Source organism: Sinohyriopsis cumingii, chromosome 9, assembly GCF_028554795.1.
Source record: "Sinohyriopsis cumingii isolate HCF-2022 chromosome 9, ASM2855479v2, whole genome shotgun sequence".
Taxonomy (NCBI): Eukaryota; Metazoa; Mollusca; class Bivalvia; order Unionida; family Unionidae; genus Sinohyriopsis; species Sinohyriopsis cumingii.
The window spans coordinates 117,964,336-117,990,000 of record NC_142969.1 but is presented as its reverse complement, the minus strand read 5'-3'; the positions used below and the strand labels follow the sequence as shown (position 1 = coordinate 117,990,000).

The following is a 25,665-nucleotide window of genomic DNA, read 5'->3' as shown; positions in this document are numbered from 1 at the left end:
GCATAGCTTGTAGCCATCGTATAACAATGTCACTGTTCACTGCCCCCAAAAGGGGCCTGGAAATTAAGAACAGTTTAATTATTCTTAATGCTGTTTTTCCTATCGAATAACAATCAGAGTGACTGTACAAAGACATATAGCTGCTGCACAAGCCACTAAATGAATTTCACCCAAAAGATTACGTGCACATGACAGGTGTTGTTGTGTGGTTTAACACCATTTTTTTAGCAAACGATAAGCTATACAAGGTGGCCAGTATTAATGGTGGAGGAATAACCCGGGAAAACCCCGGAAAGAACCACCGACCCATGAGAAGCTTCTGGCAAGCTTTCTTACATACCCACATTGGCCAAATCCGAGACTCGAACCCACGCAGACTGAGGTGAGATGGCAATGATCCGTAAAGGAGAGAGCTTTAGACTACTCAGGGCCCCTGCACATGACAGGTATAGGTCAGCTATTATAATGATAAGTCTGTTCTAATATACAGGTAAATTGCCAGGATGTAAGAAAATAAGTCTTTGCTCTCTTTGCTAGCAATGCTGAAATGCAAATTATTGTGTAAGAGGGCAACTTTATGGAACGTTTACAAACCAGTAAAAGCAATTAAAGTATCTTAATATAAAATGAACATATGATGTGGTGTAACATTCTTGGGGAAATTAATCTCTGGTAAATTAAACTCATCTCCTGAAATGTACAAGCAATATGTGTTGCGAACAATTAGAACCATCTGACAAAACTTAATTTGCTAATAGCAGACATGGCTGTATTGATGGGCCAATAGCTTTATCCATTATGAATGAGAATAGGTATTAATCCAAAACAAAACGTACAAATGAGCAAAATGGATTAATCTAGTTTTGGTCATAAAAGCAGAGGAGTTATGTCCAATATCATTAATTGTCTCCAAATATAGCAGAAAATAACAGAAAAACTGACTGTGGTAAGTTTGTTTTCCAGAGCCTGCCTGATAAAGGAAATGTTTCCAAGGGGATAATGTTAAAGTAATGTTGTTCCTTATTACCTTGCCTGACATAAGCAGCCAATGATGATGACTAGGATCTACCAGCACATAATGCATGGCTTTTAGTCTATGTAGTCTATGTAGTTCACTCTGGATAAACAGAATAAAAACACAGGAAAGATCTGGATCTGCATCATGCATCAGCATGTTTGCGATTTATAGTGGGCTCATTATAGTCAGAATTACCGTAATTTGTAGTGGGCTCATTATAGTCAGAATTACCGTACTGAAGTGCAGCTTTCCCCAGTACCCCTCCAGAAGGATTTGGCAATTGACTGACACAGTGGAGTGGAGTAGCTAACAATGTTGCTTATCCAATACTGACCTATCGGCTTATCAGCAATTGATCACAGGAAATAAACAGAAATATACCGGTACCTGATGATCAGAAAACTTGGGTGAGACTTCAAAACTCTTGTTTCTGACGTGTTTACCTAGATCTGCATCGATACTATTCTCTCTGGATCCTTTATTTCACACTGTGTGTGTGTATATATATATATATATATATATATATATATATATATATATATATATATATATATATATATATATATATATATATATATATATATCATAGTGTGTCATTTCCATCTAGTTATCAATGCCAAGGTCAGTCTCGCATTTTTCTCATTCAGACATGATAATATAAATGTATACTATTTAAATAAGTTTTGACAAATAGGAAGTAAAAATTTACATTTCAACTTGTCAGTACCGGTTATCATAATAATTGTACATAGGGTTACCAGACTTTCGATTCTTACCCTAGCCTAAGGGCAGCGAATGTGTAAGACTGCAAACTCTAAACAAGCAACTTATCAAAAATTGCTATGATGCATATTTGCATATTACTGAAATAAAGCTGACTGGTTAATAAGTATGTAACTCCTGAGATTTCATCAATAGAATGTACTTGGAAATGAAAGTTTCCATCTCTAACAATCAACCACTTGGAAATTTTTCTAGAGTATCATCTATTATTTATTTAATTATTGCTACAGACAGATTTTTAATGCTTATACTGCTTGTCAAATAATTAAATGTATATAAAAGAGTGTTCTCCAATCATTCTAAAAAGTCAGCTTGTCAAGGACTGTTTAGATGCATCATGCTGAACTTAATGTGAAAACTGGATAATGTCGCTGTGACATGCAAGTGGATAAAACACTTCTCAGAAAAAGAGCAAGATTACATTAATTGATTTTGGAATATTTCAGTGATGGACTCAGTTTTACCTTGTCTTGGATGAATAATTAAATCTGCCTGATAAAGTAAACTTAAGTGCAAACATAAGGAAACCAAAAAATTTAAGATAGATTAAACAAAATTAAAATTAAAATATGTTAACAATTTCTATTTTTGCCCGATTAATTTTTCATTTTAAAGTCTTTTATCTTTCTCTCTCTCTCAAAAATCTATTTGCATAACCAGACCAATCCGGTGGGTCCAAAAGACAGCTGAATCATACCGAAGACTTATAAAAATGGTACTAATAGCTGCCTCGCTTCACACTCAGCATTAACAAGTTACTGTTAGGACTGGCCGGCCAGGTGTCAGGATAATGTGACTGGGATGTACATACATGTATTTAAATTACTAGATGTGTATAGTGAGTGTAATTTGCGATGTACATATTTAAATTACTAGATGTTTATACTGAATGTAATTAAGAATGTATATATTTAAATTACTAGATATGTATACCTAGTGTAATTGGGATGTACATATTTAAATTACTAGATGCATATACTGAGTGTAATTTGGGATGTACTAGCACAAAGTTGTCAAGGAGTATTTTTTCTTAACAAAACTGTCTTCATATTTTTCTTGTTGTTTACCACAGAATAAATCAGTAGAAAAAGTACAAAAGTAGAAGAAAAGCATGTAATTATTTAGCATACCACTAAACCAAATGAATGCTACTCCACCTGGTAACTACCCATGTCACTTGATCCACCCAATTTACCATTTGACTAGTATATGTATTCATTCTGAGAGGAAAATTACTGAAACAACAAAATGACGGACTTTAAAAAAGTGATTTATTTTAATTAGTTTAAATGCGTTTGTTTTCCAGCAAAACAAAAATGAAGAATTTTGGGGAAATTTTTAACAATTTTTCACAAAAGGTCAAGACCTTTTCAATGATAAATGCAACATTTCAATGAGTTTTCATGGCAACCCCTCAAATTCGAGGATTTTTCAAGGTCATATGAACCAAGTTTAACATGTAATAAAAATGATGCTTGTCACAGGATTTGGCTGAGAGCCAATTACCTCCAGACAGTGGTCATAAAAAATCTGTTTCTGATGAAGGCTTTTTATCTTCTTCAGCATTTTCCCCACTCTGATAAAATAACTGCAATTCATTATTTCCACAATTACTTGTCAAACTTAATTTACAAAAATAGCACTAATTACTTCACTTTACTGAAAAAAATGGATTTCTTCATAATGTCAGTGCTTTTAATAGAAAGCCCGAAACGGTAATGTACATATTCACATACAAGTCGAGTCAAATTGCAAGCAACAAAGATCTCCACCTGCCATAGCATACTGTGCCTGCAGATCAGGGTCTGTGTTGCTTATACTACTGATTACTCCAAACAAAATGCATGGACCCAGATGTGCCAGAACATTATGCAATGGCAGATCTGGGTCTGTGCAGTTAGCAGTTGGACTCGTCTTATCAGCGAGTAGATATGGTATGATCTGAAAACATGTCAAGACATAGTATATAATCATGTACAAGTGTGGTCAAAATATACGCAACAAAGACCTTGATCTGCATTTGCACAATGCTCTGACAGATCAAGGTCTATTTTCTGTTATACTGATTAATCCCAACAAACTGCACAGACCCAGAGTTGCAGTTATATACTGTATCACCAGATCTGGGTCTATGCTGTTGGATGTCAGCAGATCTGGGTCTATGCTGTTGGGTGTCAGCAGATCTGGGTCTATGCTGTTGGGTGTCAGTAGATCTGGGTCTATGCTGTTGGGTGTCAGCAGATCTGGGTCTATGCTGTTGGGTGTCAGCAGATCTGGGTCTATGCTGTTGGGTGTCAGTAGATCTGGGTCTATGCTGTTGGGTGTCAGCAGATCTGGGTCTATGCTGTTGGGTTTTATTTCTATGCAAGTATTTATGGAAGTCTGGATTCTTCAAGATATTAAGCAGCCACAGGAACACTGGTTATAGTGCAAGAATTGTGACCAAAAGGATGCAGGTTCGAGCATTACCATCAGATCTGCCAAGGCTTGCTGCTGTGGTGCATATATTCATGGGTTTTGCACTAAATTTATTCCAACTGCGTTAGCACTAAATAATCAACTTGTGTTATGGTAGTATAAACACCATACAATTAATTCTAAATATTGCAGGTATAAATGACAAACTATTTAATTTTCTTATCCGGGCCTTGCAATTTTGTTTGAAACAAATTATGGATTACATGCCTGAAAAAAGTGCTCTTCCTCTGATTTGAAGGAAGAAAAATCCCATCATATTAATGGAATTTTTTATATCTTGTAATATGAAGAAAAAAAGAAATCCTGACCAGAAAAGAATCCTCCCTCACCCAACCCCACTTAAAAGTTTGTTTCCTAACATGTAATATAAACCAACAACGAGGGCATGTTATTTAGTTTTACATGTACAATGAGTATGTATACAGGGGATAACAATTTCAAAACAGCTACAGCTAGACGTGAAACTAAAAAATAATTGTGAGGCAAGTGAAATTTTATCAAGCAGCTTGGTGCCTATTAAAAAAATAAGGAAATAAGGACAAATTTTAACTATTGCATTCTCTCTAAATTTGAACTGTTGCATTCTCTTATATATATATATATATATATATATATATATATATATATATATATATATATATATATATATATATATATATATATATATATATATATATATACATATACATACATACATACATACATACAGTAAAACTTGTCTTAAGAGACCGCCTGTCTTGAGAGAACAGGTTCTCTATGAACAGATTTGTTGATTATAGTGTTATGGCCTGTTATGAGACCATTCTGTTTTGGTAGAACTAGTGGTCTTTCAAGGCATGTTCCATTTTCCCTGCCACTATCAGACAATATTCTACAGACAAAAGCATAATTCATATTAAATGTACAGAGAATGCTATAACAACTATGTAGAAACCATGGGATGACTTTTAATGACCCCCACTGCACCCCATCTCTCACGAGGGACTGGATTTTGTCATTTAGCTGAGACTGATGCATTGACATTAGTGTTGCTATGTTTTGCATTTTTTATATAAAAGAAAGGCAAAATTTTCCAAAATTACAAACTTTATTTCTTAAAAAATCAATTCTTTGAACAGTATTATGAAATGGTTTCATAAAATATTCATTTCAATATAAATTCTCTTTACATGATATATTGTTGGATAAATGAATTTCAGGTCACTTGGTACATGAAATAAGTAAAAAGCAATTTAGCAGCATTAACACACAACTTGATAAATATGCTGATGATGTTGCAATTTCTTCTAAATCAGATCCAATCCAGCTTTAAATGTTCCTCTATCGCTATTTAGGATTAAATCAGATTGTTCTCGAAACAAAACTGCATCCAGCTCTGATAAAAAGTATGTTGTATATTCATGGTTTGTAGATGAGCTGGTGGTGTTCTCTCCAAAGATATGCAAGCTTTCATATGGTTTGATGATGAGACACAGTGGCTTAGTCTTGCCGTTTTTGAAATATGATTTTTAAAAGCATTCTTAGTACTCAGCATACTTTCCTGAACACCTGTTATTACTAAACCTTTACCTGCAGTCAGCATGCTTCAAATCACATTTATAACCTACCAAGCATAAAAAGGCAAAAGTGAATGGAAAGGCCACATCAACTGGTGGCATTTAACATGCCGACTCACATGCAGATCAAATTCTGTCCAGCCAAGCCTGGGTAAGCTGCCATGATCTGTTAGACTGGATAGTCTTTCAAGTGTTGATGTGCCAAAAAAAACAATGACTCAATCAAATCAGTACATGTAATAAGAAAAATTCTACTTTATTAAAAATGATGAATCAACAAAGGTCTCGTGAAATATCAGTTTACCAATAATCAGCACAGCCTCAGCTGCCTTGGTGCATCCTTAGGTAAAGTAATTTTAATTATGTAAGACTTACCTGTTGCTATTGCATACCTTTTACCTTTTCATGTCAAAAAGGCTCATCCTTCTGAACAAATGTATGCTCCCACTAACTGGAGAACTGTCAGTAAGGCAGTCCACTCATGCACCTCACATGCCCAAACAAACGGCACCCATCTTTTCACAGAAAACATTATATCAGGACATAAGAGCCAGATGGAAGAAGGGCATTCAGCAATAGCAACTGGGAAGTTACAACTGCATAATTAAAATTAGTATTACTTCCCTTAAAAAGAAACTATTTTAATAGGAACAATAACTTACCCATCACTATCACACAGCTGAATTTGTTAGTTAGATGGGTAGGCAGATCAGCTAAACTCATTAAAAAAGACCAAACAAATGCCATATACCTGAAAGAGATCCACATACAAAATGTTGGTGTCACTAAGGGCTACAATTGGTGCCATAACTATGTGTCCCAGAAAAAGAAAAAAAGCCTTTGCTTTGTTGTACTAATGGGTAGAGGTGGAAGGAGAAGGTAGAATGGAATGACCAAAACATTGCCTTTGTGATGTCCTCAAAGATAGAACTATTTTGATATGCCGATGAGGCAGTGATGGCACAAACCTCATGGGCTTTTAGTTTCATAAAGCAAGGGTCTCTACTGGTAAGAGACTGATAAGCTCTTTTGATTGTGGTGACATCCACCATGAAATAGTAGGAGCCAAAATATCAACAGAGCCTTTTAAGTGAACGAAAAAGCTTTCATTTTCCCTATCAAGTCATTAAGATAGAAAAGTAGTTACCAAACTTGGCATTTAAAGCCTATCTTCATCATTTCAGGCACAGATTCAAATGAGATGGGTGATTTCTATAGGTAGTGGAACTACCAAGGTAGCTGATTTTTACTACAAATCGCTTCTCACAATGGGGGGGGGGGGAAACAAATTCGTAATTACCATTAAACCAGTGAGACTAGTCAGTGTCAACAGAAAATGCATGAATCACAGTGCACATTCTCACAGATTCCAAAGTGATTCAAAGGAAACCTGAGACATTCAGTGGTTATTAAGGACAATTAAACACAAGATAGATTCTATCTGGGCATAAAGAGAGCAGGAGAAAGGTCTTTGCAACTCTAAATACCCAATGAGATCAACACGGTGCAAATCTGGACTAAGAATTTAAGTGTGCTAAAGATGGCATTTCTAGAGCCCTTGATACTGAACATCTTTTGCTCCCAAACTGGAACAAAAGGAAATCAGCAATGAAGATCTATTCCAAAATGGAAAGGATCTTGACCTGTGCACCAGTTAAACTGGGCATAAGTGGAAAAGAAGTGGTAAACTTAAATTACCACTTTAAGACATGACAAGATCTTCTCCTCTTCATCCAACTGACAGAAGCTGTGAACTAGTGATAGGAGATGTCAAATGAGCTGCTAAATCTACCTCAAATCACCTTGGTGGAACACTAGCCATGACATCATCTCTACTACAGGTCCCAGATCCAGTAGCCTAAAGAGTACAAAAGTACACATGGAATTTGGCTGGATTAGTAAATATTGTGAGAAATGTACAATTCTTTCATGTTCCTTTTGAAGACTGAAGCAGAAAGGGGGAACGTCTCAAGGAACCTTCTTGTGGCCATGCTTTCCCACAGACTGTCCAGACATTGTTCTCAAAAACAAAAATTATCTGAATGAGAACCATAAATAATGAGAAAATATATCATACATGAAACTCAGCTGTGTGTATATAGTGTGTGCTATATTGACGCCAGTGTAGTTGCAAAAGGAAAACACTCATGAGGAATTTACTACCTTTCCTTAATAAGGGGGATGTTCAATTCATAAACCTTTGTTGTTCTTCTAGGAGCAATGCAGACATGCACAATGCCAAATTTTTTGCAATGCAAGACATGCAAACTATTATTAATATACAACGGTGAAAAGGAAATAACACAGAATTTATGTTGAATCAATTATTGACAAGAAAAGAATAAGAAAGGGTTGGGTCTGTGTTGCATTATTACTTAACACAGAAGACTAACTTGTACCCAATCATACGATGATAAGAAGAATTTACCCTAACCCCTAAATGGTGAGATCCAACATGGTAACATAAGAGGTCTTTTCTGGAACTAATTTCTTAAAAGAGATAGGGGTTACTGGTATATAAAGACAAATCAAAATGGGTAAATGTAACAATGAGATAGAATATTATTGATGGTAGACTGCAGTGCAGTTTTAAACTCGCAACAAGCAATTTATCTCTGGCCAAGTTATGTACAACACTATCATTAACATGGCATCATTGAAAAAGATGATTGTTCTGTGCATGGGCATGTCTAGTGCACGAGCGGACCATGTCTAACTCACAATTCTCCAATTTGAGGGATGATATATTCATATCAAATGGATCAGTTTTTTCAACAACAAAAAAGTAAAAGCAACACAACATCAATGAGAAAGTTTTTGCTGCTTTGTAAAGGCACTTATCTCCTATTTCCTCTCCATGATAAAGTTAATTTTGTGTTAAAAATGTACTTTCAAGCCAAAACCAAAGCCAGATAACATCCAACCAGTGTCCCAATTTTCAGTCAATCTACCTCCATTAAACAGTAACCTCCCATTTGTTCCTTCCTGCAAAGGTGGTTGGTGAAGAAAGGTAAGACCTCATAATGAGCTCCTGCATGTTGGGGTTGGGTAGAGGAGTTACAAAATGCCTGCATGAATCTGACAAACAAATGTGAATATATGCCCATTAAAGATCAATAGGCTATGCAGTTATTTGGTCATCCAAAACAAGATAAATAATGTCAGACTCGCAGATCTGAACATAGTTTATGAATATGATATGGCAATTACAATGGTTGTAACATTTGCCAGTGCCTGAATGCAATCTATAATAGAAACTCATGAGACAGCACAATTCTGTCCTAAGATATGGGCACATGTCAATTACAGTATATACTCACATACATGTCCAGTCCAACTGCAAACAACATAGACCCTGATCTGCTGTCACATAATATGCTAGCACATCGGGGTCTTTGTTGTTTGTTCTACTGATTAGTTACAACAAACTGCACAGACCCAGATCTTCTAGTGCATTATGCTATTACAGATTAGAATCTATGAAGTCTTAGTTGGATCCGACTTCAAAGCAAGAATATATAGTGTATATAATTACAGTATATAAGTAATGAAAATGGGTCCATTACATACGAGAATCCTTCATACAGAGTTCTTTACTAAGACAGGTTTCCATGGCATGCAGCTAAGAATGGTTTTGACTATCGTATACACTTATAAATAAGGTGAATCAAAACTACAAACTGCACACATCCAGATCTGCCATTGTATAATGTACCAGCAAATCAGGGCCTATGAAGTGTGTCATGTATAATCACTAGAACAAGCAACCAGAGTTCCCTAAAAAACGAATTTTCTGAAAGGGAGCATGGCTTGCCGGCATCTAAAATGAATACAGAGAGGATAAATATAAAACAGAGATGCAATATTTGTTGAAGGAAGACCGCAATGTGGTGAAGCACAAGCAACAAACAATTTTTCTCTCATCACTAATTTTGACACACGTCCATTAAGGCTGCATATCCATAAGAAAAGATAACTGTTCTGCACATGGGCACATGGGGTTCGTCAGTGGAACATGTATTATTGACAATTCCCCACTCATTGGGAGGACGTATACTGACATGAAACAGACAAGGTTTTACGGCATGAAAAAAATTAAGCTACACAACAGCTGCTACTAAAATGCTGATTATCCCTGCACGGATTATCCGGATTATGTGCTTTTACAGACTACTTATGTGTCCCCGAAAGGTTTACTTATTACAGTGTTTGTACATTTATCTAATTTGACCATCATGAAACAAAGATAGAAAGGAGTCAAATAATCACATTCAAGAAAATCTATTACAATTATAATTACAATTGTATTCAAAGTAGCTAAATTATCTTCATAAAATAAAAAGTACACAAAATTAGAAGAAAGGGAGAGAGAAAGAGATACAAGGCATGAATTTTGCTGCATCACCTTGCAAATGCCTAAGCAAGTAAAACAGAGTCTTGAGTGTGGGTTCCTAAAACATGGCCTCCATAAATGATTCAAGGAGGTTTTGGTTAAAGACCATAACACAAAAAACAAATTCCATCTGGACATAAGAGAGTGGGATAAAGTTCTCTGCAGCTCAAAATACTTAACAATAATAAGAAGAAGAATGAAGAAGCTCATTTGGTCAACTGACTAATCTTCCATTAGGCCATTGACAATTATGTTTGCATAACTACATGTATAATGCACAATTAGTACTAGATGAGGTGTTTCTAGACAAGAAATGCTATTAAAAATTAGACAATGGTGATCTACTGCTACAATAAAATATGCACTAGTACATTCAGGACTCATAGAAAGAGTAGTAGTAAATGTGTAAAACACAGATGAGTACATGAGATAGCAATGTTTTAAATAGTTGTAGTACTGAATTAAACAAAATCATACAAATGTTTGTTTCTGTAGGTGATCACTAAGAAGCTTTATGAAAGCTTGGCATGAGTCAGCTGACTTTATATGAGGTGGTATGGAATTCCAGAAAAGCAAAACTCTTCTTATAAAACTCTGAATTTGGTTTAGGTAAATGTAACTTATTGTTTGAGATGGATCTTAGTTCATACATATGAACATTTGTAACAAATTTAAAGTTACATTTAAGTTAATCCAAAAGCCAAACCATGAAAGGATTTATACACTAATAAACCCTTCTGAAATGGTCAGTTCTCTGCTGAAATGGAAGCCACTTTTGGGTTTTGAAAAGATTTGTCGATGTTGATGGTGCATGTAAATGAGCATCAAACAAAAATAAGTCTAACTGCTTATTTTGGAAATTACAGTAATCTTTCCTGATTTCCTGTACCACTGTTACTCCAAACAGAGCAACACTATTCTAGGTCTGGCAATGACACATGCATTGTAGAATATTTTTCCCTGTTCTTAAGGGAGGTAAGATTTTGTTCTGTTCAAGAGCTAAGCATTAAGTCAACTTTTCAAATGACCTTATCAATTTGAATTTTCCAGCTCAAGATATTGTCTATCATGATGCCAAGTAGTTTTTCATTTTCAGTCTGTTTTCTATTCATTCATTTTATCATTACTCTGAAATCATTTTTCTCAGCTTTTACCCTTGCTCAACTTACCTATGATCATGGTTTTGATTGGCTGCATTTATTTTCATACCATTGTGTTCATACAAGTTATTTATTTTTACCAAATATTTATTTAATTATCATGCCATGTTATATAATTTCAAAATAGTAGATGGAATGGTGAGAAGGTGTATGTAAATATTGGATCCCATCAGAGGCTGAAGGCATACACTGCCATTGCTCCCTGGTCTTGGAGAGAAGAAACATTAAAAGATAAGTCTGTTATTGAGCCTGGTCAAAACAGGTCTACCAGGTGTCTTCTCCACAGTGTGAAGCAGGTCAAACTATCCGCTATTACGTTCTTCTTTCCGAAATATGGCAGATTCAGTTGCAAACAGGTCAATAAAGGACCTCCCCCCCCCCCATGCAGAAAGGGAATAAAATGGTTGTTGTTGTTGTTATAGGGTTTAACGCCATTTTTCAGCACAAGATAGGCTATACATGGCGGCCAGTATTAGTGGTGAAGGAAGAGGCCGGGAAAACCCTGGAAAGAACCACCAACCCACGATAAGCTACCAGCAAGCTTTCTCACATATCCACATTGGCCAAGCCTTTGACTCAAACCCACGCAGACAGAGGTGGGACTTATAATGGAGTATTCAGGAAGAAAAAAACATGTTGTGAGGATGTCTCTCCATTCCTGGACAGGATGTATGTTAATACTTTCTTCTTTCACATAATGTGGTGGATCAGAAGATGGTGATGTTCTCCAAGGTGGCCTGTGGCGGAGGTTCCAGACCTCCACATCAGATGCTGTTGTATTCTTGGTTCTTATTGTGGAAGGATGATTCAGCTGAGTCCAAAGACCCTGGATGCCCTCTGGCTCTAAATGAGTGTCCCAACCAAATTCTGATGCATCGGTGAACATATCAGGGATTAGGTGCATGCAGGGGGACCAGTTTAATCCATCAGCTCAAATGGTGATTAAACACTTGTCTTAGAGTGGATGGGGCTGATAGAAAGTTTCTATGTGGTTTCCACCTTGTAAGAAGGAGGAACTGAATGGGTTACATTTATGGTTGTATTAATTGAACCAGGTCAGCAGTGGTGTTCAAAGCTCCCAAATAGGGATAAACAATGGTGAGCATACAAGGATTTATTCTGCTCACAGCACCTCAAAGTTTGCAAGAATTTGATCTAACCCATCTAAGTTAACCTCTTTTGACAGTGAGAACGGAATACACTGGCTGGCCTACTGCTGCCCTTTAATTTAAGATAGGATGTCTTAATAACACATTCACTCACAGGTACCTTAGATGTATATTTAAAAGCAGGTGATTGAACCCAAACCCCTAAATGATAGAATACACAAAGTAACACTTATGTCCCTTAAAGAAATTAATTCTATAATGAAGACCACTTAAATATGGTAAACATTCACTACAAGCAAATTATCCCTGGCAACAATCTAGGCATAATGTCCACACACCATGACATCCTTAAAAAACTCTATGCTTGTCCCAGGTCAAGTGCACCAGTTCATTGTGTCATATTGACAATTCTCTGCTTAAGGTTCGAACCCTGGCTGAGTCATATCAAAGACTTATAAAAATGGTACAAGCAGCTGCCTCGATTGGTGCTCAGCATTAAGAGGGTATCGTTAGTACTGGTCAGCCTGTTGTTAGGATAATGTGAACTTGGTGGGACATGATGCTACACATCTGAGGCATGACACCCTAGAACTAGACATCACTATAAACTGCCACACTACAGACATTATAGCAATATGACTATTACTGTTAAACTATGTTAAAAATTTAAATCACCCAAATACAGCAATTCTAAGAAAGGATGTATTCATACTGCATGGATGGAGGTTATTTGGTATGAAAAAGTTGCACAACAGTGAAGGCTTAGTTAATGCTGCAATTGAAAACAAAGTCACAAAAGTGAATTCTGTGTCTTTGCAGATGAATTAACGATTTGTATATATAAAAAAACACATTCTGACAAGCCTAACAATTTGCTACCATGCACGATATTGTATCATGTAGTGTTGTTCCGATTATCGATTATAATCGATAATCGGTTGGGCTAACCAGTTCACTAATCGATTGTGAAATGCCATAATCGATTGCATGGTAAGGGAGACAACTGTGAAGTGCTCAGCACAGACTAGTTCCCTCCCCATTTCTGTTGGGAAGAAAACCGAGGATTCTGAACAATATTTTTAAAACAATGCTAAATATCATACATGTACCTTTGACAAAAATGATCCCCAAAAAATATATCCATATCCTGTAGGAAAAGCTCATTCTCATGCTTGGACATACTTCACATTTTACAAAACACAGGAGGGTCCACCAACAAAGGAAAATTTATCAAAAGATTATACTGCTATTAGGCATATATAAAGGAAAAGTGATCTCTGAGGTTTGTTACAGATGTTCCCTGAGACATGTGACTATTTAAAAACATAAAAAGAGCACATTTTAAAATATTGCAAATAAAATTTAAAATGTGTAAATTTAATATTAATTTAAATCCTCCTTTTCTTTTCTCATTTTTTTATAGTTGATTTGATTCAATTGATTTCATATACCTGTGTATACATTATTTCTCATTTGTTTTTATTTCAATCTAAAAACATTTTAAATATATTCCAGGCAATACTACAAATCTGGCCTTTCCTCTGGATCAAGACCACAACCAACTGGATCAACAAGAGGTGCTGATGTTCCCTCCCCAGCCAAACAGACTAAGATTGATTAACAATTTAAGAAGCAAACAAAGCAGAAAGAAAATGATGCCACACTCTTGAAACTCATTGTTGGCAAAGTTCTTCCGCTGAGCCTCGTTGACCATAAATATTTTAGAAAGTTTTTATGCTTCTTAATCCAAAGTAAGTTTTGAACGATAACACTACAAATTATTAATGTTTATTTAAATTGACAGTGAGAAAACAAAAAAGTGTTAATCCATTTGATTCTAGATGTCAACAATGAAGGTGCTGAATTTTGAATTTTCATACCTAAATTAAGCAATGTTTCATTAAAAATAATGCTGTTAAGTCTAATTAAACATTACATAAATTCATTGTTTTCACTATCTCTAGACATGAGGAAAATTCCAAATACATGTATGCTCCTTCTTGTTTGACTACCATAACTAAATATTTCAAACTTTACATTTTCAGGTATGAAATTCCAGGTCGTAAATCAGTGTCCTCCAAACTAGCTGAGAAGAAAGACCAGGCTGAGAAAAAATTGAAAGAGGAATGACATAAAGTTCTTGGTATAGCTGTTACTCATGTTAATGAGTCTGGAGTCACTGATAATGCAGCCAATGAGAGTCACTGACAATGCAGCCAATGAGAGTCACTGACAATGCAGCCAATGAGAGTCACTGATAATGCAGCCAATGACAGTCACTGATAATGCAGCCAATGACAGTCACTGATAATGCAGCCAATGAGATAAAGGCTTTTTTTGATTTTCTTCAATGGACTCGATTTGGTTGTTATGGTCACGGAATCAGCCTTATTGCGAAAAAAGCTTTAGCTACACCAGAACTGTCACAAATCATTGCAAAGGGGCACAAATGTATGACCTTTTTCCATCAAAGAACAAGCATAAATGATTTGCTGATGAGTAAGCAACAGTTACTACATGATGCAGGTGCTAGAGGACACAAGCTCAAGATGGATGTTCCAACTAGACTGAATAGCACTCATGACATGCTTGAACGACTGCTTGAGCAGACACCTGCTATTATGGCTATTATCAGTGACCCAAACATAAGCAAGTCAGCAGCTGCAACATTGAAAAAATTATGTCTTTATATTTGACAAACAAGCATTGGTTGAAAAACTTAATGGAAGTTCTCTCACCGTTCCAGAATGCAACAAACAGTGTTTGTGAAGACAAATCACCAACCCTTCATAAAGTTATCCCAATACTTCTTAAACTTGCCAATATATAGAAATGAATGTTAATTATCTACCTCCAATTGCCAAACTTAAAGATGTAATGAGACAAGAACCTGACAGTAGAACACAGGACAAAGATCTAGCTCTGTTGTGCTGTTTATTGAATCATACTGTGAAGGATCTCGAGTTTCTACCTGACAGTGAGCAAGCAGATGGACATGCTCTGCTTTTGAAGGTTGCTCTTGATATGGCTGATGTCATAGTGAATGTCAACGTGGAGCCAGGGACTAGTGAGCAACAGCCTTCAGACATACTGCCACCTCTACCAATAGTACCATCACCATTAAATGCCAGAGATGACAATGATAAAACTGTGGTTACACCTAACCCACCAAACATGAAAGCAATGATCAATGTTGACGATTGGCTGCAACACATTGTTTGCCTTGGTGAAAGTCTACAGCCAATAACAGATGTCATCCACCAAGAAGTTTCCAGATATCTACCATCTGATACCAATCTCACAATGTTACAGTGGTGGAAACAAAACTGTCTCACAATGTTACAGTGGTGGAAGCAAAACTGTCTCACAATTTTACAGTGGTGGAAACAAAACTGCCAGTTCTACCTTCCATCATAACTTACTAGTGCAGAAGTATCTAAGTATTCTGGCATCATCTGTATCTAGTGAGAGGGTATTTAGTCTGGCTCTAGGTCATCTTGTCAGCAAGAAACGGGCTTGTTTAAGCTGTGACAATGTGGACTTGATAATATTCTTAAACAAAAACACTGACTATTGGTAGTGTTGGTGCAACAAAAACAAGAATAAGAAGTATTCTGAAAAATGATTTATGTGTTCAGTATTACTCAAACATCTGATTTGTGTTTTACTGTACCTTCTGTTTAACTTCTAATATGGATAACGTTATGGTCTAGTCTTAAGAATTCCAGTAGATTTTTTAAATCATTATGTGACTTTGCTGTTAAACTGTCAAATTAATAAATGTAAACATTTTTTAGTGTTTTGTTTTAGTTTAAATGTAAATGTGGATTATTGGTTGATTGTTAGTGCAATAATCAGTATTCTGAAAAATGACATGATGTGTACTAGTCAAACCTTTGATTTTGTTTAATGTGGATAACATTTTAGTCAAGTTTTAAGAATTTTAGCTTTAGATGTTCTATCTTTACATAATTACATGATTTTGCTGATAAATAGTTCAGTTAATAAATTTGAAAGTTTTTCTAATTTGTGTTTTTGTTGTTTGTTTCAATCTAAACTGCTTTGATTGTAGTGCTGATAAATAATGACAAGCAAGAAAAGCATGTCCCTCTACTTTAAACAATAGACAAATCACATGTGAATATGGTGCAACAGTCATCTTTCAGTTGCATAAAACTGATAAGCCAAAGAAAGTTGCTTTTGTAGAACAAAAATAACACAACACAATAACAAATGTAATATTTTTATGAGGTTAAAATATGTATGTATAAATATATATATATATATATATATATATATATATATATATATATATATATATATATATATATATATAGAGAGAGAGAGAGAGAGAGAGAGAGATAGAGAGAGAGAAAGAGAGAGAGATTACTCCTGTACATTTATTAACATTTTGAACTCTTGAATAAAGATATAACTCTATAACAAACAAAAATTAAAATTTACTTGTAGTAACCGATTACAACTGACTATCAGTATGTTGTGTGGAATCAATAATCAATTATGAACTCCTAAGTGATTCCCATCACTAGTATTATGTACTATGGCTAAAACAAACTGGATCAAGAGCAAGCATTAGCTTTACATTGAAGCCTAACTGTTGCTACAGATACACAGTAAACAAAGTCGTTAAATTACAACTTTGTTCATCTCTTCAGAGCTCTCTGACATGAACTGGATCTCATTAAAAATGAATTAACTTTAGGTTCGGAGTTGTGGTAACAAAATAAAAAAGCTATTAATTCTGCATTTGTACAAAAACTGATCAGTTGGCATTCAGGCATGAAGCATGTGACATAACATGTTTGTACTGATTAGATTTGTATTGGATACCATGTCAATTATGAAAATTGTTTTTGAAAAGTTGCATATAAACAAGAACAAATTAAAAAAGTGAAACATAGATGTACATATGACAACAGTATATGGGCATGAAATAATGAGACAATTAGGAAGAAAAGAAATGTTTGTTCCCTACTGCACTGGTTTCCAAAATTATGGTAGACAGATCTTTAACTTTTTCCACAAAAAAACAAAACATTTAATATGATTTTTTTTACCATGGGGGGAGGGGTCTAGGGTTGGCAATGAGAAACTGGGATAGTTAGCTGACTAGAAATGCACATTTGTTTTGCCTTTCTATTACTTAGGGTACAAAAGCACATAAGAAACAAGAACAAAATAAACTGAATATGAAACACTTAACTGCAAATGTAGAACATATATATGACAGAGATAAGAAATTCACACCATAATTTGTACTCGCTTAAAAGTTGAGTCCAACTGTAAACTGCACAGATCCAGATCTGCTGTCACATAATGCACTGGCAAATCTGGGCCTGTTCAGTTTCTAATGAGTAATCAGTAGAACAAACAAAATAAACCCTGATATGTGGACTTGTTATGCTAAGGCAGACCAGGATCTTTGTTGTTTGCCTTTGTTGTTTGCTGTTTTCCTCGAGTATTGTAGTATTGCAAGACAAAGATGACTATTGTAAACAGCACATTACACATATAATGGAGAACTAAAGACAGTCTAAAGTGAATGCAAGTGAATCAGAGAGTATGATACTGTAAATCATGGAGAACTTGAGTCACTATGCAGAAACGAAAGTGATAACAGCTGGACCAATGGACAGATGACACTGCAACACAATATCCTTGACTTTATTATCTGCATATAACAGGAACTCCAATCCCTAAACTCTCTTTTTATATCAGCCTTAGCAAACAGTGGCTATTCCATCGGACTCCAACACCATAAAATAATGTATTAAACCTATTATTTTTTCATCCAATTTTAGGAGATTAGAGTCGCAAACAATCAGCAAAATTAATCATAAATCAAAAGATGGTGAACCAACTTTGCATGTTACTAACAGGGTAATATGATGTGTAAAAAATGTTCCACCACCACAACCAACTTTAGGTAGGTTGGTGTTGTGCTAAGCAAAAATTATCCACAAAATCACCCACCTTTACATCAAACAATGCCCCTAAAGGCAAAGCAAGTGACTATTTAAGCTGACTGTTACTACTGACAAAGTATTAACTGAAATGAGCCATCAGAATCACAGGAAGTGAACATTTTGTTTTGGAAAATAAATGGCAGGTCAAAATAGGAAAATATGTGATAGCTGGAATTCAAATAGAAGTGGTGTGGTCATACAAACTATAAAGACGAGATTAAGATAAGAGGTGCTAATGTATTATGGAATAAAAAGAATGATGGGTAAATGAGTTTATGGTCTAATAATAATGAAAGAGGAATAATGGGTAAATGAGTTGATGTCCAAATAATAATGAAAGTGGAATGATGGGTAAATGAGTTGATAGTCTAATAATAATGAAAGTGGAATGATGGGTAAATGAGTTGATAGTCTAATAATAATGAAAGAGGAATGATGGGTAAATGAGTTGATAGTCTAATAATAATGAAAGAGGAATGATGGGTAAATGAGTTGATGGTCTAATAAGTTACCTATATACTCACAAGTCAAATTCAAATTGCAAACAACAAAGATCCTGATCTGCTAAGTCATAATGTGCCTGCAGATCAGGGTCTATTTTGTTTATTCTACTGATTACTCCTAATAAACTGCACAGACCCAGATCTGGTGCATTATGCAACAGTATATCTGGGTCTGTGCAGTTTACAGTTGGACTCATAAGTCAGCATATTCATAGTTTTTCCAGATTCAAATGGTTCTAGGGGTGAAAGTGTCAAGATCTGTTTTGCAGTGACCAATACTATACATATATCGTTTAGAGATCTGGAAGGAAAATCCATTTTTTTCGGCCAGTTTGTTTATAATGTTAAAGACCACACACAAAAAACACAGACATTTACATCTGTCCTAGTACGATAGAAAGGTTAAGCTGAGCTGTTAGAATAATAATAATAATAATGATGATAACAATAATGATAATGATAATGACACTTTATTTGATGAGGGTATCTCAGTTAGTATAATATGCAAATCTCCCCTGAGGTCCTCAGGTTATACTAAATATAAAAGCACAAAGTTTATATGATATTCATTATCATAATAAACTGGAGTTTATGCATTTCAATATTTCAATATTTAAAGTGACAAATGCCTTTCAAGATAATGGTTACACAACTTTTTGTATGCATTCAGATTTGTTTCTCTTCTAATTGCTTTGGGGAGTTCTTCCATAAAATCGCAGCAGAGAAAGCAAGTGATTTTATTTCAAGTATTTATTTTTGGAAATTGTATTCTGCACTGATCATTTATAATCAATCTAACTTTAGGTCCTTGTCATTATTTAGGTGCTTGACGTTATTCAAATGACATAAAATGAAGGGTACCATGTCAATATTCACTCTTAATTGTAAACATTAACTTAACTTATTGCCCCTTGGAAAACTTTTTTGGGATATAAAATTAATTTTAATTATGCAACTACTGCATAGATTTCACATTTTTTAGTCAAATAACCATGTCAGTTTCTACATGAATACATCCTCTCACAGTTAAAAGAACTGTCAGTAAGAAAAGGTTCGCTCCTGTATCTCACATGCCCATGTGCAGAACAGTCATCTTTATCATCAATGATGATTAATCCACAGCAACAGAGCAGGGTGAGAATAGAACATTAGGCAATAACAAAAGTATTGCAGAATTAAAATTAGTTTTACCCTATTCAAAAAACTACATTTTAATAGAAGCAATAAATTACCCATTCCTACTGTTCAGCTGAATTTGTCAGTTAGGTGGGTCGCCTGTGTTAAACTCATCTAAAATAAGGAATGTACTCACCATTTGATGGAGATAGCCACTTACAGATTGGTGGCGTTCTTCTGAGCCACATGTTGTGCCACAACTATGGGTCCCAGATAAAAAATAAAGCCTGCACTTTGTTGTGCAAACGAGCAGAGGCAGAAGGAAAAGGAAGCAAAGAACACCAAAACAGTCGAATGCCTTCGTGTCTTTCTCCAAGGAAGAACGATTTTGATAAGGCAGTGACAGTCAGCTACATGGGCTTTTAATTTGACTGAGGTGATAATCCATGAGAAAGTCAAAGTTGAAATATCAGCAGAGTCCTTAAGAGGGAGGAATGACATTTCATACCCTTTCTTTTTCCTTTCAAAGCATTACGACAGAAACAGTTCCCTAACAGGGAGGGAATAATAGTCTATCTTCTTCATCTACAGCACAGATTTGACTCACACTGGATAGCAAGGTGTGAATCCAAACCAACTGCTGATCCCTGAGAAAACTGATGTGTGTTGAAAATGGAAGCTCTAAAGCCCTTGTTAGCTGAACATATTTTGGTCTTGAAAAGGAAGAAAAGGAAATGAGCAACAGAAGTTATAGAGGGACAGAAAGGATCGATGTGTTTCCTTTTGCACCAATCACAAGATTCTTCACTTGGCATCACAGGCCTTAGATGCTGATCCTTTCTTGGCCTGAATGATGCAAATGTCAACCCAACCTAAAAACTAGTTCTGGCAGGAAGATTGTGTGAGATGATCCAAACATGAAGGTGGAGAATGTGTGGGCTGTTGTGCAGGAGGAAGCCTGTTTTGACACAGAAGATCCCTCCAGTGAAGTAGAGACCTTGGCTGATCTATGAAGAGGTATAGAAGATCCCTCCAGTGAGGTAGAGACCTTGGCTGATCTATGAAGAGGTATAGAAGATCCCTCCAGTGAGGTAGAGACCTTGGCTGATCTATGAAGAGGTATAGAAGATCCCTCCAGTGAGGTAGAGACCTTGGCTGATCTATGAAGAGGTATAGAAGATCCCTCCAGTGAGGAAGAGACCTTGGCTGATCTATGAAGAGGTATAGAAGATTCTTGACCCACAATCACCGTAGATACAGGTGTATTCAAATAGACAATCACCGTGGATACAGGTGTATGCAAATAGACAATCTCTGTGGATACAGGTGTATGCAAATAGACAATCTCTGTGGATACAGGTGTATGCAAATAGACAATCACCGTGGATACAGGTGTATGTAAATAGACAATCACTGTGGATACAGGTGTATGCAAATAGACAATCTCTGTGGATACAGGTGTATGCAAATAGACAATCACCGTGGATACAGGTGTATGCAAATAGACAATCACCGTGGATACAGGTGTATGCAAATAGACAATCACTGTGGATACAGGTGTATGCAAATAGACAATCTCTGTGGATACAGGTGTATGCAAATAGACAATCACCGTGGATACAGGTGTATGCAAATAGACAATCACTGTGGATACAGGTGTATGCAAATAGACAATCTCTGTGGATACAGGTGTATGCAAATAGACAATCACCGTGGATACAGGTGTATGCAAATAGACAATCACTGTGGATACAGGTGTATGCAAATAGACAATCACCGTGGATACAGGTGTATGCAAATAGACAATCACCGTGGATACAGGTGTATGCAAATAGACAATCACCGTGGATACAGGTGTATGCAAATAGACAATCACTGTGGATACAGGTGTATGCAAATAGACAATCACTGTGGATACAGGTGTATGCAAATAGACAATCACCGTGGATACAGGTGTATGCAAATAGACAATCACCGTGGATACAGGTGTATGCAAATAGACAATCACTGTGGATACAGGTGTATGCAAATAGACAATCACTGTGGATACAGGTGTATGCAAATAGACAATCACTGTGGATACAGGTGTATGCAAATAGACAATCACCATGGATACAGGTGTATGCAAATAGACAATCTCTGTGGATACAGGTGTATGCAAATAGACAATCACCGTGGATACAGGTGTATGCAAATAGACAATCACTGTGGATACAGGTGTATGCAAATAGACAATCACTGTGGATACAGGTGTATGCAAATAGACAATCACCGTGGATACAGGTGTATGCAAATAGACAATCTCTGTGGATACAGGTGTATGCAAATAGACAATCACCGTGGATACAGGTGTATGCAAATAGACAATCACTGTGGATACAGGTGTATGCAAATAGACAATCACTGTGGATACAGGTGTATGCAAATAGACAATCACTGTGGATACAGGTGTATGCAAATAGACAATCACTGTGGATACAGGTGTATGCAAATAGACAATCTCTGTGGATACAGGTGTATGCAAATAGACAATCACTGTGGATACAGGTGTATGCAAACAGACAATCACTGTGGATACAGGTGTATGCAAATAGACAATCACTGTGGATACAGGTGTATGCAAATAGACAATCTCAATGAAAGCTGAATTCATCCATCATCCATGCCTGATCAGGGACTCAACAGAAGTAGATGCAAAGTCTGCTGTTGAGCCTGGTCACAAACAAGTCCACTAGGGTCCTAAATTGCCACAGTGAGAAAATGGACTCTCTTACGAAACAGTGAAGTGACCATTCCATGAGGACTGCCTTGCTTGTCCTGACAGACTGTCTGCTAATATGTTTCTTTCCTAGAATGTGGCAAACATGGAAGAGGATGTCCTCTGAGGTTGCCCTGGAGGAAAGGAGTTTCCAAAGCTCCACACCAAGAGAAGTGAATGCTAACCTCCTTGACAGCAGAAATAAGCTACGACAGTTATGTGGTCATGACACATTGACCCCATACTGTCAATGCACCTTTACCAAGCAGAAATACAGGTTTCATTTCTAGATTGTTGATGTGGAGGGATGATTTGTCCAATCCTACGAACCTGAAGAATTATGCACTCTGGTTCCACTGAGCACCCCAACTGGAATCTGATGCATCAATGAACAGATAGGAGTCGGGTCTTGTGTATACATGGGGACCCAACTCAGGAATCTGTCCAGATTCATACCCCTGCGCAAATAGTGAGTAACATCTGGTCCTGGAGGAATCAGAAATAAAGATTAAAGTTATTGTTATTGTTAATCTGTTCTCCGCATTAATCAGAGCAACTATTGAAGCTGCTTGTCCCCACTTGCCTGCAGGCTAAATGGAAATACATATGGTCTCAGAACTGTAGTGTTACACTTCTCAAGGACAGTACATTCTCTGATATGTATGTATATGTGCTGTTCTGATTCACAAATTCATTAACCTGTTATCGTTTTTTTGGGAAAGACCAATTAATTGATCAAAGTTTCAAGTGGGTCAAAATCCAGTTTCAATGTGTTAAGACAAGGACCTTTCAAGTGGGTCAAAATCCAGTTTCAATGTGTTAAGACAAGGACAATTCAAGTGGATCAAAATCCAGTTTCAATGTGTTAAGACAATGACCTTTCAAGTGGGTCAAAATCCAGTTTCAATGTTTTAAGACAATGACTTTTCAAGTGGGTCAAAATCCAGTTTCAATGTTTTAAGACAATGACCTTTCAAGTGGGTCAAAATCCAGTTTCAATGTTTTAAGACAATGACCTTTCAAGTGGGTCAAAATCCAGTTTCAATGTGTTAAGACAAGGACCTTTCAAGTGGGTCAAAATCCAGATTCAGTGTGTTAAGACAAGGACCATTCAAGTGGGTCAGTATCCAGTTTCAATGTGTTAAGACAAGGACCTTTCAAGTGGGTCAAAATCCAGTTTCAATGTGTTAAGACAAGGACCATTCAAGTGGATCAAAATCCAGTTTCAATGTGTTAAGACAATGACCTTTCAAGTGGGTCAAAATCCAGTTTCAATGTTTTAAGACAATGACTTTTCAAGCGGGTCAAAATCCAGTTTCAATATTTTAAAACAATGACCTTTCAAGTGGGTCAAAATCCAGTTTCAATGTGTTAAGACAAGGACCATTCAAGTGGGTCAAAATCCAGTTTCAATGTGTTAAGACAAGAACCTTTCAAGTGGGTCAAAATCCACTTTCAATGTTTTAAGACAAGGACCTTTTTTCAAAAGTCTGTTCAGATAGTTTGTTCAGTGTACTTATTAAGTTTTACACTGTCTCAAAGTAACATGCGATTCAAAAGTTCAAGAAAAAAAATGCTCTTTCAAAATTACTCTCTTGTTTATTTTAGACTTCTTTGGAATACTTAAGGTCATTAGTGGGTGGGTGGCTGGGAATCTACTCTAAAGTCTGCATGACCTAGACAGTTTAAGATGACGTTAAAAACCAACCAACAACCAACTTTCAACTCAAAAGACTGGCTAATATGTGAACGTAAAACTGTCTGCCTGACAAGCCAATGTATAAGGCATATGGAGTAATAAAATAATGTAACTATATGCAAATCTCACTCTCATCATATCACAAAAATAATTTTAGATGTAGGTTTAGGCTGAGAAGAGAGACACACTGACAACTGATTCTTGTCTCTTTTATGTGACCTTCAGGTAAACGTACTGACTTGTTAATTTGTAACTCTTAATCAAACCTTGACAGTTATTACAACTTGAGCTTAGTAGACTGTATACTGTCTATCTGAAACTCCTCAGCATGAAGCATTGGGATGGTATAGACAGAATATAATTTCATTCAAGAAAGTTCAAGTACTCTTGCCTATTTTCACTCCCATGTCTAGTTCTTAAAAAAAAAACACCAGTCCCTCATTATTTAACCTCATCTCGCTTTAATGTAAAGAATTGTATCGGATTAAGGACAATTTAAAATACTGACCAATGACCCTGACCACGAAGATAAGACACACTCCCACATGTGATATTTGACACATCCATTAATGACGATATAAAAGTGTACAAAGTTTCATCTTTTAATCTCGAATGACTATTAGAGCAAGAAAAGTGTGCCAGAAAATTTGAAATTTTGATCCAAGACCTTGACCTTGAATATACAACTGCCAGTGTGGTCCATAAAATGTTCTAATGCATCTTCCAGAAACATTTGCATTTAAAATCAAAAAAGAAAAAGTTATCATAACATACAATGATGATAAAATCATTGCATATTTCATAACTTCTAACGTTTTTTTTAATCAAAAATAACAAGTGGAGCAAATTTGTTAGATCTGGTGAAACTGGTACATATTCAACATGATTTTAAAATAATTTTAATCTGAATACAAGAAAAAGCATTTCTCAAAGGGTTTGACACTATATTGGCTGAAAAGAATATCCAGGAATTTAAGGTAACATAAAAATGTCCTTTTAACTCCTATGTGTTGAAATAATATTCTTTAGTGATAATAAGATTTTCAAATCAGCTGCTGTGGTGGACATGTTGTATGTCAGATTGGCACTAAAATAAACTTTAAAA

The 25,665-nt window shown here is 35.9% G+C and overlaps 2 protein-coding genes across 2 annotated transcripts in view; one reads left to right on the top strand and one right to left on the bottom strand.

Moving 5' to 3' along the window:
• Nucleotides 1-25,665, bottom strand: part of LOC149792541 (inactive phospholipase C-like protein 2) — a 282,771-nt gene that overhangs the window by 183,929 nt on the left and 73,177 nt on the right. The gene's annotated exons all lie outside the window — the stretch shown is intronic.
• Nucleotides 1,034-16,493, top strand: LOC149792542 (uncharacterized). Its single transcript, XM_089971188.1, has 3 exons — nt 1,034-1,425; nt 14,013-14,248; nt 14,543-16,493. Exon 3 carries the CDS (start codon nt 15,330-15,332, stop codon nt 15,912-15,914), a length of 585 nt encoding a protein of 194 aa, XP_089827314.1. The 5' UTR covers nt 1,034-1,425; nt 14,013-14,248; nt 14,543-15,329; the 3' UTR covers nt 15,915-16,493.